Below are 21,858 nucleotides of genomic sequence, written 5' to 3' on the forward strand. Positions count from 1 at the left end.
TAGATAAATAGATAGGTAGAGGTAGATAGATAGATAGATAGATAGATAGATAGATAGATAGATAGATAGATAGATAGATAGATAGATAGATAGATTGATAGATAGATAGATGGTGTAAGAGCATGAGTCAAACAAGCCAACCCCCGCCTCTCTATGATGTTCTGATGCTGAGATATAGCTGGTGCCATATCGTTGCTAGGTTAGTCTGTTTTGTTGCTATGGAGTTGATTGACAGCTTAGACTGATGATGTATCAGAGCTTCTTGCCAGTATGAACAGTTAAACACAACCCCCATGTCTCTATCACACTGCAGCATGACAATATCAGTCTGAACCTCTTTAATTGCAGTCTATGGGACAGTTGCTAGGGTGCAGTATCTGGTTGTTAGGGTGTGGCTAGAAAGTTAAAAGGCCATCGGTGATTGGCTGCTGGCTAGACTGAGTTAAATGAGCCTAGCCATTAGTCTGTAGGACAGTCTGATGCAGAGTTATGAGCTCACAAAGTTTGATTCCATGTAAAGTCAATGAGAGTCTTTTGCAATGGAAGTCTATGGGACGGTTTCTAGGGTCCAAAAGTGGTTGCTAGGGCGTGGCCAGAAAGTTTAAAGGTGATCAGTCATTGGCAGTTTGATAGTCTGAGTTAAATGAGCCCAGTTAGAAGTCTGTGTGACATTCTGATGCGGAGTTATGAGGTCACAAAGTTTGATCCAATGTTACGTCTATGGGATTTTTCCGACGGTCCCGGGACGTTTTTCGGGAAACCGAAAGTCGGATCAGTCGGAAAGGATATAGCAACTCGAGTCAGAATAGTTCGGAGGTCTGACCCGAGTTTGATGGTCATAGCTTGAAAGGTCTAGGTGGAGATAGAGTTTAATTTTTAGTCTCAGAAGAAGAATAATAATATAAATAATAATAATAATAATAACTAGATTATTAAAGTTCGTCGAGACAAACTTTAGGCTGGCTTGAGAAAGTCTGTTGGAAATAGTTTGTTTAATTTAAACAGTTTTAAAAAGTATGAAACAAAGATAGATAGATATAGATAGATAGATAGATAGATAGATAGATAGATAGATAGATAGATAGATAGATAGATAGATAGATAGATAGATAGATAGATAGATAGATAGATAGATAGATAGATAGATAGATAAAGCAGTTTATAGATAGATAGATAGATAGATAGATAGATAGATAGATAGATAGATAGATAGATAGATAGATAGATAGATAGATAGATAGATAGATAGATAGATAGATAGATAGATAGATAGATAGATAGATAAAACAGTTGATAGATAGATAGATAGATAGATAGATAGATAGATAGATAGATAGATAGATAGATAGATAGATAGATAGATAGATAGATAGATAGATAGATAGATAGATAGATAGATAGATAGATAAAAAACAGTTGATAGATAGATAGGTAGATAGATAGATAGATAGATAGATAGATAGATAGATAGATAGATAGATAGATAGATAGATAGGTAGATAGATAGATAGATAGATAGATAGATAGATAGATAGATAGATAGATAGATAGATAGATAGATAGATAGATAGATAGATAGATAGATAGGTAGATAGATAGATAGATAGATAGATAGATAGATAGATAGATAGATAGATAGATAGATAGATAGATAGATAGATAGATAGATAAAAACAGTTGATAGATAGATAGATAGATAGATAGATAGATAGATAGATAGATAGATAGATAGATAGATAGATAGATAGATAGATAGATAGATAGATAGATAGATAGATAGATAGATAGATAGATAGATAGATAGATAGATAAAAACAGTTTATAGATAGATAGATAGATAGATAGATAGATAGATAGATAGATAGATAGATAGATAGATAGATAGATAGATAGATAGATAGATAGATAGATAGATAGATAGATAGATAGATAAAAACAGTTTATAGATAGATAGATAGATAGATAGATAGATAGATAGATAGATAGATAGATAGATAGATAGATAGATAGATAGATAGATAGATAGATAGATAGATAGATAGATAGATAGATAGATAGATAGATAAAAACAGTTGATAGATAGATAGATAGATAGATAGATAGATAGATAGATAGATAGATAGATAGATAGATAGATAGATAGATAGATAGATAGATAGATAGATAGATAGATAGATAAAAACAGTTGATAGATAGATAGATAGATAGATAGATAGATAGATAGATAGATAGATAGATAGATAGATAGATAGATAGATAAAAACAGTTGATAGATAGATAGATAGATAGATAGATAGATAGATAGATAGATAGATAGATAGATAGATAGATAGATAGATAGATAGATAGATAGATAGATAGATAGATAGATAAAAGCAGTTTGAAAAAGGATAGATAGATAGATAGTTTTGAGGTCACAAAGTTAGATCTATTGTTAAGTCAATGACAGTCTTTTGCAATAAAAGTCTATAGGACAGTTGCTAGGGTGCAGTATCTGGTAGTTAGGGTGTGGCTAGAAAGTTAAAAGCTCATCAGTGATTGGCAGTTTGGTAGTCTGAGTTAAATGAGCTCAGCCATTAGTCTGTATGACAGTCTGATGCAGAGTTATAAGCTCACAAAGTTTGATCCCATGTTAAGTCAATGAGAGTCCTTTGAATGGAAGTCTATGGGACAGTTTCTAGGGTCCAAAAGTGGTTGCTAGGGCGTGGCCAGAAAGTTAAAACCTCATCAGTTATTGGCAGTTAGGTAGTCTGAGTTAAATGAGCCCAGTTAGAAGTCTGTGTGACAGTCTGATGCTGAGTTATGAGGTCACAAAGTTTGGTCCAATGTTAAGTCTATGGGATTTTTCCGACGGTCCCGGGACGTTTTTCGGAAAATCGAAAGTCGGATCAGTCGGAAAAGATATGGCATACCGAGTCAGAATAGTTTGGAGGTCTGGTGTGAGTTTGGGGGTCATAGCTCGAAAGCTCTAGGAGGAGATAGATTTTGAATTTTAGTCTCAGAAGAAGAAGAATAATATATAAAAAAAATAATAAGTTTAAATAGGATTTCAGTAGTCTGGCTTGTTTCTCAAGCCAGCCTAATAATAAGTTTAATAGGATAACAGTAGTCTGGCTTGCTACACAAGCCAGCCTAATAATAAGTTTAATAGGATAACAGTAGTCTGGCTTGCTACACAAGCCAGCCTAATTAAAGCACTAATGACTGAAGCAATAGTTTCATATGAAACTACATACAATATGTAAGCAGGTATTTTAAATTTTTATAAATATTTAACAAATTAACAAATTTTAACATTTAATAAATGCTGCCTTGATGAACAGAATAATTTTCTTAAAAAAAAACATGGAAAAAAAAAAGAAACTTTTATATAACATATTAAATTACTAAAGCTACTTAAAATTAACAGAATGAATAAAACTGGCCATCAAAATAAGTGTTATTTTGTGTTTTTACATAACATTAATGTAATGGAAAAATGTCATCTGGTTGATTTATTTCACACATTTATTTCAGTCTGTAGTACACATACCTGTGCATTTCCTGTAAAGATATATTTCAATCTCTAGGCTGTATATAGTAAAACATACCATTTTAGCATTGTGTTGCAAAAACAATACATATGTGTAATATTTAACAATAGGTTGCTGATTTAGTCTGATTCAGTCATCAAGGAATGCTGGCATAACACAAGTCCAGGAACCTTAAGCAAGTGTGAAGTGTATGTTTTGTGAAGCTCACAGCTCTTAAAGTGTGATTACGCAGCACAGTCAATGCAAGTCAATGCTTTACAGAAATAGAATCTGTAATCTACAGCCGGCTCTGTTACCAAAGCAATCCCTTTGTTGCTTCGGTGGTCAAGAACAAATCACCAGCAGCAAAGCAAGGAATTATTTATGATTAAAAATATTTATATGGCTCAGTCTCAGAGCTGTTTCAAAAATTTACAGAGCTCATGACAATTCACAGAGCTCAAATCCCCCTGATGAAACCCTAGGCCAACCTGACATGCTTATGAACATCAGTGTGAGAAGATCTTCGAGAGCCTCTAAGGTCAACATATCTGGAAGGAGCTAGACTTTTAATGCATTTCAAGGATTTAGGCATGTATTCAGTCTAGATATTGATACACACATGCACTGGCATTGGGAAGATTTAATTTAAATTCATACTTAACAAGAATGTATTCATTTACAATATTACAATTTTCGTAATGAAAAGTTTATTTTCTATTTCAAATAACTAGTTTTTTTTAATTGCTAATAATTAGAGGCATTCCTTGTCCTATGTTCCATCTACGGGTTGGAGGAAAATTCTTACCCTAGATTTTGTTTACGAATGAGTCAAAGATGGAAAGCAAGATTGACAGGCGGATCGGTGCAGTGGCAGCAGTAATGCGGTCGATGCACCGGACGTTGTGGTAAAGAAGGAGCTGAGCCAAAAGGCAAAGCTGTTGATTTACTGGTCAATCTATGTTCCTACTCTCAACTATGGTCATGATGAGCTTTGGGTCATGACCAAAAAGATAAGATCTCAGATATAAGCAGCTGAAATGAGTTTCATTCGCAGGGTGGCAGGGCACACTCTTATAGATGAGGAGCTTTATCACCCAGAAGGAGCTCAGAGTAGAGCCACTGCTCCCCACTGCCACTGCTAAAAGAAGTTAGTTGAGGTGGCTCGGGCATCTGTTTCGGATGCCTCTTGGACGCCTACCTAGGGAGGTGCTTCAGGCATGTCCCACTGGGAGGAGGCCTCGGGGATGACCCAGGACACGCTGGAGGGACTATGTCTCTCAGCTGGCCTGGGAACACCTCGGGATCCCCCCAAAGAAGCTGGAGAAAGTGTGAGGAGAGGGAAGGTTCTCTCATAAGATTGCTGCCCCCATGACCCAGCCCCAGAAAAGCGGATGAGAATGAATGAATGAATTAGAGGATCCTAGAAGAAAAACTTTTATGGTTTCCACAAAATGCTATGCTAATGCTAATCAGAAGAAATTGTTTTCTGAGAAAAAAATCAGCATCAATAATTTTATTTGTTTTGAGAATGATGCTGAAAATTCAGCCTTGGCATCATAATTATATGTTATACTATAAAGAGTGTATTATTCTTAGAAATTTATGAAAATATAATATTTTTAAATAGAAGTAAAATAGAACTATTTCACAATAGTACAGCATTTTTTAAGTGACTTATCTTTGGTAAGTATAATAAACTTCGTTCAAAACTATAAAAAGTAACTTAAACATTTTGAACAGCAGGAAATAAAACATACCCAGATGGCAGCTTGAAAAAAAAATTGTCCACAAATTTCTAATTATTTAGTTATCAAACAAAACATATTCTGGTAAAAGAACCCTCCTAAAAGCTAAGATGTGATAATTTGATTGGCTCTTTGACTTGGCAGATTTGGCTTTAGACTGCTTTGGTCTTGTGTAAATCCGCTACTGCAGACCTCACAGCAGGTCTCTCTGAAATTATGTCTCCCTATGGTAGACTCGATGTAAGGCAAACACCATGGGTGGCTTTTGGTAGGGATTTTTGATGTGTATGTTTAGTATAAAATGTAATTACCTTTCTACTTATAAATAGAAATAAACAGAAATAAACATAGATTCAGCATTAGCTCTAGTTTATGCTATAGACACTAACACACATCTCTTGAACCTTGAGACACACATTTAAAGTGTTATGAGAGATCAACAAGCAGCTGACAAAAACACACACACACACACACACACACACACACACACACACACACACACACACACACACACACACACACACACACACACACACACACACACACAGAGACACACTCACGTTGAAGACCAGTAGAGTGAAGATCAGCAGAAGGATGATCTGAACACTGATGACAAACAGCTGTGAGAAGAGGTGTGCGAGCATGGTCTCCAGAGAACTTACACCTTCAGAGAAACACACATACATCTATCAAACACATGAATGAAATGCCAACAAGATCACACAGGATAACATAACAACCTGCAAATTAAGCAAATAAGCACTCCATCTTGAGTAAAAGTAGGTTATTGCTGAACAATTTATTTGGTTAAAGGATGAGCTTCTAGACTGAAAAAAAGAACATAACTATGCTAACTTTATTAGCTAGTTAGTCGCTCAGTGGCTTCAAACTAATGTGAATGTGTGCAATCTCATTTGTTTGAAAATGTTCTTTTTCAAAAAACACTTTAAAAATACAGGATTCCACACAATTCCTTCATGTGTTCCCAACACACATTGATTAAGTTAACCTAATTGTTCTGTTCAATCAAATTAAATTTGTAAAAACATTTAAGTTGTACAACCAAAAAACTGGACAATTGTATTGTTTCATTTTAAATAAGTTGTTTGTACAAGCATGTAAGATTTTTTCCATTAAAATATTTAAACAACAAATGTAGAACATTGTTATAAGTTTTAAAATAAGCAATTTTAACTAGTGACTTGATCCATGTTCTGTGTTATCCAGTGTTGCTAGATATAGCTGATGTCTTTCAGCCCAAAAGTTGTCCAAAACCCACCCAATCGCACAAAAACGCACCCAAAAATTAGATTAATATTTTATTTAATTTTAATTTATTTAAATCAGAAATTAGCTAATTTGTATAATAATTTGTTACTTTAATTGTCAGACTTTTTAACCATATAGTGTATATTGTAAACAAATTACAAACACCAGCAGTCACAGAACCACAATAGTAAAATTTCAACATAACTGGATCACATCACAACACTGCACTTATTGTTCTGTAGATTAAACTACCTATTCACCCATATACTGTGGATTTATTTGTTTAAAGATGATATTTAAATAGTTTATAAATTATTTGCATTAAATATCCCATGATTAATAATTAAAATAAAGTACTAGTAGATGTTAGTTTAAGTCTATTAGTTTTAAGGATATCAATTAGCTTGTGTGTTCCAATGTGTCTCTAGTAAATCTGGTGAGCCTAAAAATAATTAATTTGGACACTCACAAAACGATGATTTGTTTAACACAACAGAAGCAGGACATGATTTCCAGCTTCCACAGCAGCCCCATGGATTCCTAGTATGTATTCAGCATAATGGCGTAAATGCATAAAAAATGTAATAATTTTGAACATAATTAGGTGCTGTTTGTCAATCAGAAAACATTTCTATGTTTTTTCTTGCTGTCAATTGCAGGAAAAATTATCGATAAAAGTTTTTTTAAAAAACACTGTAAGTTGCAGAAGCTGCACATGCTGCGCATGCATGCGAATCGGAGTCAGATTTTGATACAACTTTCCTTCACCTGCTTGCGGGTGGGCTACAGTTTGCGCTACGCATCATTGGTCACTACTAGTTGAATAGATTAAGAGCATATAGTTAGGTTTTGTTAAAAAGAAATTATATAAAATTTATATAAATGCCAAATGTTGTCAACCCACCTAAGCCATTTTTAACCCGCACAATCAAATTCAAAACCACCCAATCTGGCAACACCATCTGAATGATGTCAGATCCTCATTTTCCATTTTGGTTTTATAAAAAACAGGAAAACACCAAAGCCGCTTTGATATGTTGTGCATATGTTGCATATTTGATATGTTGTGCAGATGTTGTGTCATAAAACTGTGAGTAGAGGATTTTAATGGAATCCTAAAATGTATTTAGCATGATAAATACAGATGCTTTACATTTTAGTTCGCATTTGTTTGGACTGAAAATCTGATAAATAGCTGACCTGCAATATAATGTCATCAAAACCATAGTATCATATTGGCAGAAGTAAAAGACTGTAAGTTTTGAATGCATATATCTTCTAAATAGAAATGTTGTTATTGCTTTGGAATGTATTTGCTTAAAGGCAAACATATTCACAACAAATGGCAAAAAAATTACAAAGTTGATTTCATAGGGACTTATAACCTCTGTTAGTGGCTTTTGATGACATAGGTGATCAGCTCCCCCTGTTGGTAAATCTCTACAACTGCTCATTTATGAATTCTTGAAGAAAGTGTAAGGGCTAAATTTGATAAAACTACATTTTGTCCACTTATTCTAATTGCCATCCCATACAAAAACACACACACAATCTGGGCTACACATATTTGTGTAAACTGGCTAAATTGCTCATTCAAGTTGGATTAACGCACTGTGAGTTTGCAGTGAATCTTCTCCTTTAAATATGTCTACTTATTTGTTTCATTTGTCAGTAGTCATCACATGACACAATGTCAAATACTCCATTCAACTGTATAGTGATTCATGTGAAATGATGGGTATCTGGTGGATGTGAGCTATCTCACCTGCCACCCAGCATCTGTCTAACAGACCCTCCTTCCTCTCTAGCACAAAAGACAGAGCGGTCAACCCCACAGCCAGATAAAACGTAATACTAAAAGAAGAAAGAAAAGCAGAAACAGTTTCATCATGTATTTAGACACTGTAGTAACACTTATCTGTGGTTGTAAGGGTGTGTATGTGCACAAATGTGAAAATCATTTCATTTATGCAAGTGAATATGCATGCGTGCTTACCTCAAAACAGCTCCTGGAGTAACAAATGTTGTGAAATCTGTGTTCTTACTGCCATATATAGGTTCTTCAAACTACAAATAAACATTAAACAAAAATAGAAAGCCGTTTTAAAAGGAAAGAATAAAAAAACACAACAACAAAATATAAGAAAAATTATAAGGATAAAAAACTATTCCGCTTGTTAAGTCGTGACGTATGGAATACCATTTCTGGGACCCCTTTTAAGTCATATCACACTTTAAAGTGATTTTATTGTTAATGGAATCATGGTGTATACAACAGTGTCTGGACTTGTGTCACAGACATCAATATTTTAACAATTAATCACTTTCTGGCAATCTGATATTAGTCATTATATAAATATATATATATATATTATATATTAAGTACTACAGTGCTTTGTAAATGTTTATTATTACTATTTGTTGAGCCTCCCCATACAGTTTGATAGAGCATTGGATCCCGAAGTCAACGGAAACTGCTTCGTGTGACATCAGACTTAACAAGCGGATAAAGTAAGAAAAATAAGACTTTAAACCACACACTGTTGCTGTACTCACTTTTATTGGGACAGCCACCATGTATGACATACTCCCCAGCCTTTTCTCCATAAAAGCCTTTTGAAAAACACATTTGAAATATTTGAATGATGGTACAAAGCTTAAATGTACATTTTACAAGTAATTTACTCACCTCAAAAGCCTGATGGAGTTTTTTCTGTAGCATTAGGGCAATCTGTCTATCTGAAATGTTGAAATGTGACATAATGATACACTTTAAAATATACTTAAGCTTAATATTCATGACTAACTCATATTGATGCTAAAACTTAATAAATTATAAGCACGAAAAACAAGAAAGATACATGCTAAATTTAATGATGATCAGTTTTATGTTAGCGTTCAGCCTCATAAATTAACCTGTATGCAAAGTTTGCAAACATTCACCTATTAGGAAAAAGGTTGTTCGCTTGAAACACTACTAAAAAATAGAAAGCAGTGTTGTCTCAAGGCTAAAAGGGTGACCTCGTGTGGCAGCAATGTGAGATTGAGAAACTCTAAAGCTGAGTAATATTCATTGACTAAAGATGAATAAGACTCACTAGTCAGATCCAGCCATGCATGTACAGATCCTCCTTCAACCACTTCTCTGGACACCCGTGGCTGCAACATCCTGCACATTAAACATTGGTAATACTTCATTCGTTGTGTCCTTGTTACACATTCAATGCACTTAACATATTAATCACAATAAATTATGCATTCGAACATGCAACTAACCCTAAATCAAACAATCACCATACCATAAATGTATATTTCCACAGTAAAAAGCAAATTAAATAAACATTTTTTTACACATTTATAATTCCAAGCAGCTGCTATACTTATTCAAACCCTAAAGAAAGGCAAAACTGGTGCGTGTTTGAGTGTGTGATATTGAAAAGGCATGACAGAGATCTACATAACATGTCAGGTGGACAGACTGACAGACAGGACAGACCTGCTTTTCTCTGCTTAAAAACACAGTGATTCACTCCTGTAGCCTCTCCCAACACTATGTTACAGACATAGTCACAAGACATGTCACCTTGTTTACGCACATCCTTGCATTTTTAGGCTAAAGGGAAAACACCTCAGCTGATGATGCAATGACTAACAAAGAGCTGATGTTTCATGGCAATTGGGAAAAAATTTATAAGCACTGATTATTTTTTTATTAATCATACTGACTTCTATTTGATTGCATAAAGATGGAAGGTTGTTGTGTGAGTGTGTTGACTTGGTTGAGTGTTGACTATTGAGGCAGGTGTTTGTCTGTGGTGTGAGATATTTGATCAGCTGGGGAAAGTGAACCTCAAAGTTAATAGGATGGATGGTTAAATTTGCATGTAAGAACAACTGTGACGCATTAAGAAGCATAGCAAAGAGACTTGATTGATAACCTAATGAGTTGGGGAATATTACTTTTAAGGGTAGTATATTACAATCTGCAGTCACTTACAAAAGCAACTAAATGTGTTAATTTATTACTTTTTAAGGAAAGTAATGTGTTATTTTATTTTTGCATTTTTTTCATCTCAGCTGGGTTTAAGATTTTAATATATTACTTTTAAAAGTAATTTCTCCCAACACTGCGCCACATTTTCAATTTCTAATTCCTTAATGAATCACACTTTTGAACTAACCTGGAGAAAATGTATATTTCTCAAGGTGAGTATTTAGGACAGTGGCATTCTATAAAACAAAACATCTTCTTTCAGGTTGAACATTTCAAACTTGTGAAACACTGGCGCTTACCTTTTAGTTAAATAGCTGGTGAAATTCTCTCCAAACTCTATGACTCCCCAGTATTCCCCATTTCGAATACCATCAAAAGCATCTGAATGAGACAAGCTAACCTGCAGAAAGCAAAAAGGAAAGCGTTCTTCAATCTATAAATGAAGGCTGAAAATAAATATACACTTTCTATATCTATTTTAAATCTAAAATCTATCCTATTTGTTTTTGTTCCTGATTAATTTGTTGAAGTGATACAGAGAAAAGAGGAATTGAAAGGAGCCTGCAAACTTTCTATTCTTTTTTAAGATACGTTCTAGAATTTCTTGTGAGATTTTTTTAGTTTAAGGGTAAAATAACATCTGCGGTAAACATGATTGAACAGTATTTCTGCTAAATGTATATTTATATCATATAAATGGCCTAAGATGTGAAGTTTGATTATGAGCAGTACTGAGTGCACTGTTTTTTCATTACAAAAATGTTTCTAGATATAGTGACAATAGATGAACATTTGGTCTATGAATCTCTGCAGTTTATACTGTATATCAGAATCAGAGAGAGCTTTACTGCCAGGTATGTTCACACATGAAGGATTTGATTTTGTGACAGAAGCCTCTACAGTGCAACAGAATTTTAGAGACAGGAAAAAGAAACAGATATTTAAATTTGTTTCACAATTACTATCATATTTAATAATAATAATGATAATGTTAACCATAATAACATTAATAATGCTAACCAATTACCTTATTTTATTATTTTTATTGCAAACCACCATTTAAAACCCCATAAGGAAATCTTAAGGAAACCCATGGTGATTACTCTTCTGGGTTTCTAAAGTTATTTCTCCACCACTCTGTAACGTGCAGTCTTTAAATTCTGTGTTTAAAAACAAGTGTGTCTGTACCTGGTTAATACTTGTGTTGTCAAGAAAAGACAGCAGAGATCTACTGAAGGCACTGGGACTACTTTCGTTATTGACCACAGCAACATCAATGTTTTTGGGGTCTCCGCCAATACACAGGCACATCAGACAGATCTGAATTACAGGCAACAGAAACTGGAAACAGAGGGACCTGAGTATAAACCAGAGAAACACACAAACACACGCATATATAAAATGATTTGGGTTGAAACATATTATCTGAACAGAAAGCAGCACATTTTTTAGCTTGTATTTTACAAGTTGTATTATAAGTTACTTTTGCAAATTCTACTAAACGTGACAGCAGATTTAACTCTTGTGTATGTAATAAACATATGAGAATCAGGTAAACCAGAACAGTAAAATGAAAAAGTGTTTAACTGAACACTATGGATACACTAAGGATAATTTAGCTTACCAAATTCACCTACAGCGCATGTTTTTGACTGTGGGGGAAACCGGAGAACCAGGAGGAAACCCACGCAAACACAGGGAGAACATGCAAACTCCATACAGAAATGCCAACTGACCCAGGCGAGGCTCGAGTCAGCGACCTTCTTGATGTGAGGCGACAGCACTACCCACAAAAAAGTCTGTATTGATAAGACTTGTACTTGCAGCTGATGTGTTTCAATTTTTCAGACACAAAAAAACTAATTCGAAAAACAAGCCCACCGTTGTACACAGAAAAAGACAGAAAACTTACTCCAATTATAAATAAGCATTGATTAATGAGCCCAATTATTGTTTGCTCAACCAATTGGATGATATCTAGTGGATGTGCTTGCACTTTCAGTCCAACAAACAATGTGTATTCATGTGTTTCTGGAGGGCCGGAGTATAAAGGGAGGGCACCTATCATACGAAGCGTAGTATTATAAACACATCATCACAGTTCTGTCATGACAATTCATGGAGAGATTTAGTGTCGTACTGAATGGCAATGTTTATGCCTCTGCACTTGCTACTGCCAATATACTGTATTCACAAACATGCTGTCTGAGAATAGGGTGTCAGGACAGAACTTTTTATTATGTGATATCAGTTTAATACCCTGGCAATCTTCTCATTCGAACCATCGTCTTGATCATCAGTGCTGCAATGTTGCTCCATTTAGGTATGATGTGTCTGGCACGCACTTTCCAGTCAGCTGTGGAGACACAAGAATATTTCAACTACAGGCATCAGTTATATTGCTGATCAAAGCTTGCTTTGCTATTCTTAGTTATATTTAGCTATGCAACCAGATCCATTTATATATATCCGTGTTGTACAAAAGCAGCTTTCTGTTTGATTTAGTTGAACTACTTCTTTTTATTAACTTCTCTCTCAGTTGTACCTTTACATTTAGGCATTTCTTCTGATGTGCTCTTTCTCAATATGGGCTCACGAATCTCATCCCTCATGCTGTCTGGAGATGGGCTGCTGTCCAGCAGACGGCCCTGAGGACTCTGTTTGGGGCCGCTTTGATCAGAGTCCTCACAAAGTTGCAGGAACGCAGTCTCTAATGTCTATTCAGACAGATCATATAAGTAATTATATTGATGAGAATCATAGAACATGTTCATGTACATTAGATGAGTACTAATTTATAACGACTTGAAACAATGCAATTGTTGACTTTTTTTGGGACAACTTAATTGTTTTGTGTTAAATCGACTTAAGTTTGCAAAAATTAATAAGTTAACTTAATTGCTTTATGTTGTCCCAACACAAATCGATTTTGTGGAAGCCAGTATTCTTTACAGTGTACTTACTGCTGCATTATGTTGCTTCATAACAGCATCGGGTGGACCTTCAGCCAACAACCGACCATTCCTCATCAATCCAACCTACGGATAGAGAAACACAAAGTTTATTATCACTTACAAGTTGCTCACTTATAAACTAGAATACTTATAAAGCAATCAATCATGCTTCAACTTTGTTTTTAGATGATTTAATTACAAATATCCTCAAGGAAAATTAGAAACAGTTCAGATAATTATTCACTTTAAGAAAATAATATATGCACTACATGACAAAAGTCTTGTCGCCTATCCAAGTTTTAGGAACCACAAATAGTAAGTTGACTTCTAGTTGATCATTTGGTATCAGAAGTGTCTTAAATGAAAGTCAAAGAACTTTAAATTACGTTTATTTGACCAAAATAAAATATGATCATGACTTGATTTTTAATTATTTAATTAGGACAGTAAGGTCTGACTTTGCTTAGACAAAAGTCTTGTCACTTAACAGAAATAATGTACAGTATAGAATATAAAGTCATGGTGCAGTGGAAAAAGAATTAATATTGTGTATGACTCCCAGTGGCAAAGAAAGCGTTCTTGCAGAACTTTCAGATTTCATCAAGATTCTTTGGATTAATCTTCAATGCCTCCTACTTCATCCCACCCTAGACATGTTCAATAATGTTCATGTCTGGTGACTGGGCTGGCCTATCCTGGGGCACCTTGACTTTCTTTTTTTTTTCTCAAGATCTTTAATGTGGAGGTTGAAGTTTGAGAAGGAGTGCCATCCTGCTGAAGAATTTGCCCTCTACTGTGGTTTGTAATGTAATGGACAATACAAAATGTCTTGATACCTTAGGCTGTTGATGTTGCCACAAATGCCACTCTCACAATCTCTCACACGCCCCCATACTGAATGTAACCCCAAACCATGACTTTTCCTTCACCAAACTTGACTGATTTCTCTGAGAATTTTGGGTCCATCAGGGTTCCAATAGGTCTTCTGTAGTATTTTTGATGATTTGGAATGCAGTTTAACAGATGAATCATCAAAAAAAAAAAAAAAATCTACCTTCTGCAACTTTTCCAAATGATTGACTAGAAGTCATGTTATTATTTGTTGCTCTTACAACTGGGATCAATGACAAGACTTTTGTCAGGTAGTGTATACTATATATACTATAAATCCTTTTCTCTTCATCTACCGTCACTCCAAATCAAGTTATCTGTGCATGCGACTGGAATTTGACCTAAATAGTTCCCTGTATTGCAACTGTTAAGATCAGATTTGTTTGTACCAAGGGACTCTTTCGTGTACTGGAACGTCTGCATTGGTTTATGGCAATGACACTTCATTGGTATGCATATGTTAAAAACAAAAACAGAGTTTGCAATATGCATGACTTACAACATATTTTTATTAAAACATGATGTGGCTCTTACTCTGGATTATTATTATTTTTGAAAAAGTTTGGAGTATAAAGGCTTGTTTTACAGGAGTTAAATCTGAGAAACTGAAGACTAAAGTATAAGTGTACTTATTTGTATTAAATACCATTATATTATTGTGCATTAGGGGCATCACGGTGGCGGAGTGAGTAGCAGGATTGCCTGACAGCAAGAAGGTCATTGTTTCGGGTCCCAGCTGGGTCAGTTGGCATTTCTGTGTGGAGTTTGCATGTTCTCCCAGTATTGGCATGGGTTTCCTACAGGTGCTCTGGTTTCCCCCACAGTCCAGAGACATGCGGTATATGTTTAATTGAATAAGCTAAATCAGCCATAGTGTATGAATGCGTATGGATGTTTTCCAGTGTTGGGTTGTGGCTGGAGGGGCATCCGCTGCATAAAACCTAAGCATTTATCTAACTTTCTTCTATTTGTTTACTAATATTTGCCTGAATAATTGTTATTTATTTGTTGCAATGGTTTCTAATTAAGTTACAAACCTGTTTCTTGTTTTGTCGATGACTCCCTGTGTATTTTTATTTTAGTTGTTTTGGGCTTTAACATTGATTTGTGGTATTTTTAGTAACTTTAAGTCATCGCGAGGCCATTGGAAGTAAGTTAAGAACCAAAGAACACAGAAGTACCTAAGATCTTACAAACAAGTATGTCAGGACACTAGACACACAGAAGAGGTGGGTAGTATTGTTGCTTAAGGAATAGTTCTCATATTTTTAAATCCACATCACTGTTCAAAGTTTCTGTTGCTTTAGGACAAGTAAATATGCGAATGTACTGTGAATACGCATGTTGTGATTGTGCCTTAGAGTCACCATGTCATTTAAGCATGTGACTCAGTAATAAATCAACTGACTGGCTGTGTGACTACGCAGTCACACACAATTATGAGCTACTCTGAACATAACAGGCATCATGCCCTGAGGACAAACTGGAAAAACAACGCTTTGAAGAGAAATAAAATATAACAATAGAGTCAGATGACTTCTGGAATGTGTTGTCTACAACCAGTGTCTTTTTTGATGTAATACACAGTAAAGACCATCAATTAGTAGTCAATGGTGTCAATATCAACATTGTGTTTAAATAAATGTTTGCTAAATTAGACATAGAAGCTCGTGTGTACATTTTTACCAAAAACTAGTTTTAAGGTTATGTAATGAGCCACAGTACAAAGTTCACTTGGCGAATAAGCCACAACTAGTTGTTTGTCTGTTCGAGACACACACATTAACACAGAAGTCTTAGAATTACTAATTTATCAATATGCATTATGCATATCTATGTTAAATATCCTTAAGCTAAAATAATAAATGCAAAGATATTTAAATGGCTTGGTGGCTCAGTGCCTAGCACTCTGGATGCTCCGGTTTCCCCCACAGCCCAAAGACATGTGCTACAGGTGAATTGGATAAACTAATTGGCAGTAGTGTATGAATGTGAGTTTGTGGGTGTTTCGCAGTACCGGAAGGGCATCTGCTGCATAAAACATACGCTGAAATAGCTGTCGGTTCATTCTGCTGTGGCTGCCCCTGATAAATAAGGGACAAAGCCGAAGGAAAATGAATGAATGAATGACTGAATGAATGAAATTTAAATAGTTTCTTAAGTTATAAATATCTGCTGTATTTAGCCTCAGTATAATGGTCAAAAATGTATTGATCTGTCAATACTAATAACTTGCTATATTTCAACATGATGTGGGGTTAGGAGATAGTTTTAAATATGTTGCAGCAGCAAGGAATTAATTCTGGCACAGCTGTGCTATAGGGCAGTTTGGGAAGGTATCTTACTGTATTGGCTTGTCTGGCCTCCTCGATGTAATGTGTTGTAATAATGATGGACACTTGTCCTCCTCTTACAATCTCTACCAGATGTTGCCATATCCTGCAGAAGAGGAAGTTTGCTCCATTAGTCCAGTTCTTTAAAAAAAAAAAAAAAAATATATATATATATATATATATATATATATATATATATATATATATATATATATATATATATATATATATATATATATATATATATATATATATATATATATATATATATTTGGCCACAGGATATATATAATATCCTTTGGCCACAGGAACCTTTAACTTTTCAGTTTTTATTAGTAATTATCCTCTGGAAATCCAAACTATAAAGTTAACATTCCAAGTTCTCAGATAATATCACAAGCAAGATTCAAACCCAATTTCCTTTGAATTTTCCAATGGGAATTTTATATTCCACAAAGTTCTAATGTGATTCCTAAGAGATCATGTGATATACTGAAGAATAGAGTACACTTTGTATTATTTCACATTGATTGACTCTAGCCACTTTCAAAACAATGAAATTCTCTCACCTAACCTGACACAAACTTTTGTACAAGTAATTTGACCTTCTTTGAAGGGTACACAATGCATAGGTTAGTATTACAAAGAAAAGCTCCCCAAAATGATTGTAGGTTTAGACAGGCTTTGTTGTGTAAGAAGATTTCAGCAAGGTTCAACAGGTTCTCACTGAAATCTATGTGAACTCAGCAAAAAAAATGAGCCAAATTATATGAAAAACTACATTAAGAAATATAGCAAACTTATGTCTCTTAGAATGTCAGCCTTTTTAAACACCCCCCACCACACAATAAAGCTATTGATATTGACCAAACATTTCCCTCCATAATATGTCAAAGTATCACTAAGAGTTTTGCCTAGTAAATAAATTCATAGCAGCTGTTTACTTGAAATTTATTTAATGATTTATTTAATAATGGCCTGATAGTGAGTAAATTAAATACAAACATTTATTTTTGCATAAACTATTCCTTTAATAATGCAAGTATGTGACATAGTGACCCTGTTTCCCCCATTCATATTTCTACTTACTGTTCTTCAACATTCTTTACCTCCTTTTGTTCATAAACTTCTTAAACAAAAAAAAATAAAATAAAGATTGCCACTGAGAACTTAAGGCAAAAAGCTGCTTTCCCTGAAAATTTTTTAATGGGTTGTAATAAGGGGAAATCTTGAGCCTATAGAAAGCAGGATAATCCAAGGCATGCCACATACTCAAGACACACTTGCACAGAAAAATCAAACAAAGGCATGCAAGAAAAATTCAATGTGATTTGAGTGCCTAGATTATTAAGCATTGTGAAAGTTAATGAATAATTGTTCTAATTATAATAATTAAAACAAACCAATAAAACAATTTCTGAAAATAGTTTTAGTTGACTAGATCTGAGTATCAGTCTGCAGTGGAACGCAAGACACTGAGAAAGCTTTTAGTTTAAGAGGAATGTAATAATGGCAAAGTTATGCATGTGCAAAAATGCTACGATCAAATGTCAGAGAAAGAGAGAGAGAGAGAGGGGGGGGGGGGGGGCAGAGGGAGGTAGTAACAGGGTATAACAACAAGTGTTATGTTTAGAGAATGCAGAATAAAGTTCATCCCCTACTACATAAATGAAAGAAAAAGACTAGTATTGCTAGCAGTATGTAAAGGGTTATTAAAAGTGATGGGAAAAGGTTGTAGAAGTGTACATGAGAGGTATTTACAGTAATACATACTTGGCTCGCAAAACAGGGTCCACTCCTACAGTGGGCTCATCCAGGATCAAAAGTTTTGGGTTCTGAAGCAAAGCAGCTCCAAGAGAGACGCGTCGCCGCTGACCACCACTGAACAAAGCGAACAAAAAATTTATGTAAGTGAACAGTTTATAAATATCACCAAAAAAAACAAAAACGATTTTTTCAGTTTATAGTAAAAAAAATCACTTAAAAAAAAATCAAGAAATGAAACACTACAAAGCCAAAAATTATAGACTGAAGTAAAATAAAATATGAAAAGCAAACTGTTAGCAGAGAAATACATAAAAAAAACTTTAAAATGTTTTCTTGTTTTATTTTTTGTAATTTAATTAAAACCGATGTGTGAAGTTGTGAACTTTAAATGGCATTCAGTCAAAATGCAAAACCAGATTAATTAAAGTTTTTTAAAAGTCTCTAAATAAACATCAACTATTTAAATAAATAAGACAAACAATAGCAAACACAAGGCATCACAAGACCTAGCAGAACTCCTCCTTAACTAACCCGAGCTGTCAATGAGAACAGACTAGTGTGATCTCTAAGGCCTTCAGGGCCATTGTTATACTTTTCAGAAGGATGAGCCCTGCCTACAGCCAGCTCAGCGCTGTGAAAACAAAACCAGACAGGCTCCATCCATAGGACAGCAATACATAGCCGCCTTCTTGCAACCAAACTAAACGTCTAATGCTTTACATTCCTCGGCTTCAGTGCAAGACAATCTATGGTGTGTAGTTTCACTTTATAACAATAATAGTACTACCAATAATGAAATGTATTTTTAAAACAGTACATGCACAATAGTCATTTATAGCACTGGAACATTACTTCATTCTTCACTTTATCTGTAAATGTGACTTCGGTTTCAGACAAAAGCCCTCAGTTTCTAAAGTGCAGAAAGAATATTATTGAAAAGATTCTATTTTCAAGACTGGTACTGTATGGTTCTCCAGTTACACGTCTTTTGACTATGCTCTATGCTACGAACTGACAACTAACGAAGGCATATAGTCTTTTTTGCATTTAGTATATTTATTGTGTTTTATTTTTAAAGAAATAAGCCCCTGGAACCACAATTGCATAACAACGTCCCTTACATTCACTGTAAGCCATGTCTTCTTGGCCCATATTGCTTTAATCCCTCATCTAGTTTCATTCAGCTGCAACAGTCTATATATAAAGCCTGTGGTCACATGAGCATTTAGTTACTGCATGGCCCCTAATAGAGGAAGCGTGAGAATTTTCAGAAAGAGAACGGCCAGATAAATGGATGCCGTTTTTTGCAAAGGTTTTGAATGCATGATGTCATTTGGCAAGCTCAGATGAGAACGTGCTGTCAGAAGAGTCTGAAAAACTGGGTCACACATGATGCCTCAATTCGTTTCATCGTCCTCCCTCCCTCAGTGTTTACTCAGTCTTGTTTAGTTTCAAACACACTCATTCATAACCCCAAAATAAAACAACTTTCCTACATGCCACAAACACATTGAGTTGTTTCTTTGTCGTATTGCTTCAGAATACTCATACTCTCTCATATATGATGTAATGTATTCAGTTTTTGTTGTTGAAGTATCAATTTAATAAAAAAAATGGCTTGCAACGATTGTGAAATACGTTATTCTACCTGAGATTTTTGACAAGGCTGTGTTTCTGTGGCAGGTCCAGAAAATCGATGAGGAAACTCATCCTGGCTTCTGTCTCTTTAGATGAAAGGCCATGAATTCGACCGAAAAACCATAATGTATTGCTGATAGTGAACTCATTGTACAGAGCTATGTCCTGAGGGCAGAGAGAAAATACATGGGACTCTAGAGATTTCCCTTCGTTGGTAACAATCATGCATTATGCTTTATAAGTTCCTTTCAACTCTCACCTGTGGCATGTATCCCACCATCTTTCCTGGCACTTCATGTCCTGGGAAAGCTGGTGGCTTTCCCAACACTGTGATATGACCACGAGAGATCTTCAGAGTTCCCACGATGCATTTCAACAGCGTAGTCTTCCCACAACCACTAGGCCCAAGCAGTCCATAACTAAGGGCAGGAAACAAGAGTGAGAAAAACACATCAAGTCTGATAAGTCAAAACCTACTCTTTAGGTATATTTGAGCTGGTCAAAATTTCGGGGAATTAGGAAAAAGTCTGTGCTTAGTCTAGGGCTGGACAATAATTTGACATCAATATTCTTCGTAATAAATAAATAAATAAATAAATAAATAAAATAAAAATATATATAGCATTATATATATATATATATATAATTATATATATATATATATATATATATATATATATATATATATATATATATATATATATATATAAAATGCACAGCATAATAATTGAGTAGACCCCATTTTGAAAATGATTAAATTCAAGCAAAATATTGCAAAAAAAATTTTTACCTCTTTTTTTGAATTTGCATTTAATATTTTTCTATAACATAAATTTGGGTGTACTGGTTTTTGGACCGTTATCGTAAGTTATTTTGTTAGATAAGCTCCAGATTTGGCTTCAGTACTGACTAATCTAATGTATACGCACACACGTAATATTGTATAATTTCCTATTAAAATATTAATTTAAAAGAGAGATTTGTGAGGGGTTTACTCCTATATGCTAAGCACTGCATATATACAAACATGAAATTAAATGAATTACTTTTGGTCCCTTAACAAGTGGGAGGCACATTTGCAAGCTGTTGTAATTCCTACACCGTTCACTGAATTTGGATGTAAATAACCTCAAATTAAAGCTGACAGTCTGCAGTTAGAGCACATCTTGTTTCATACTAAACCCAATGTGTAGGTATATTGAGCCATGTTAGCATTTTGTCGATATCCCATTTTTTAAGGACCTGACTGTATGTGTGTGTGTGTGTGTGTGTGTGTATATATGATTTTAAAGGACATTTCCAGTATTCCAATATTAAATATAGCGTTCGACCATGAATGACACAGTGGCGCAGTGGGTAGCACAATCGCCTCACAGGAAGAAGGCCGCTGATTTGTTCAGTTGGCATTTCTGTGTGAAGTTTGCATGTTCACCCCGTGTTTGCGTGGGTTTCCTCCGGGTGCTCTGGTTTCCCCCACAGTCCAAAGACATGTGGTTTAGAATGAATGAATGAATGAATGAATGAATGAATGAATTCAGACTTTGTACAGACATAATGGGCATTCTTTTCTGGGGCTATTAAAATATTAAATAGACATCAGAACTAAGTAATCAACAAAATTTAGAAATATGTTGTGATATAAATTTTGGCTATATTTTCCAGCCCTAGCCTCACACGCATCTCAAAAAGAAATGTCTTTCAAACAAAAGAGAAAACATTGAAAGGATCAAAAAGTATTTTAAAATGTTACTG

The 21,858-nt window shown here is 34.7% G+C and overlaps 1 protein-coding gene across 5 annotated transcripts in view; it reads right to left on the bottom strand.

The window, feature by feature from the left end:
• Positions 1-21,858, bottom strand: part of abch1 (ATP-binding cassette, sub-family H, member 1) — an 85,016-nt gene that overhangs the window by 58,359 nt on the left and 4,799 nt on the right. For all 5 annotated transcript variants that reach the window (XR_015513392.1, XR_015513393.1, XM_087290492.1 and 2 more), the window contains 15 exons: positions 20,366-20,525; positions 20,117-20,271; positions 18,475-18,582; positions 16,714-16,807; positions 13,487-13,561; positions 13,069-13,240; positions 12,783-12,879; positions 11,712-11,880; positions 10,823-10,923; positions 9,628-9,698; positions 9,219-9,268; positions 9,086-9,142; positions 8,526-8,596; positions 8,295-8,383; positions 5,821-5,924 (listed from right to left, as the gene is read on the bottom strand). Coding sequence is in view for 3 of the 5 variants with exons in the window: in XM_087290492.1 (XP_087146618.1) it covers positions 5,821-5,924; positions 8,295-8,383; positions 8,526-8,596; positions 9,086-9,142; positions 9,219-9,268; positions 9,628-9,698; positions 10,823-10,923; positions 11,712-11,880; positions 12,783-12,879; positions 13,069-13,240; positions 13,487-13,561; positions 16,714-16,807; positions 18,475-18,582; positions 20,117-20,271; positions 20,366-20,525 (1,573 nt within the window). In the remaining 2 variants the exon portion in view is untranslated. The remainder of the gene's footprint in view (positions 1-5,820; positions 5,925-8,294; positions 8,384-8,525; positions 8,597-9,085; positions 9,143-9,218; positions 9,269-9,627; positions 9,699-10,822; positions 10,924-11,711; positions 11,881-12,782; positions 12,880-13,068; positions 13,241-13,486; positions 13,562-16,713; positions 16,808-18,474; positions 18,583-20,116; positions 20,272-20,365; positions 20,526-21,858) is intronic.

Source organism: Danio rerio, chromosome 17 (genome assembly GCF_052040795.2).
Source record: "Danio rerio strain M-AB ecotype USA chromosome 17, GRCz13ab, whole genome shotgun sequence".
In the NCBI taxonomy this organism is placed as follows: Eukaryota; Metazoa; Chordata; class Actinopteri; order Cypriniformes; family Danionidae; genus Danio; species Danio rerio.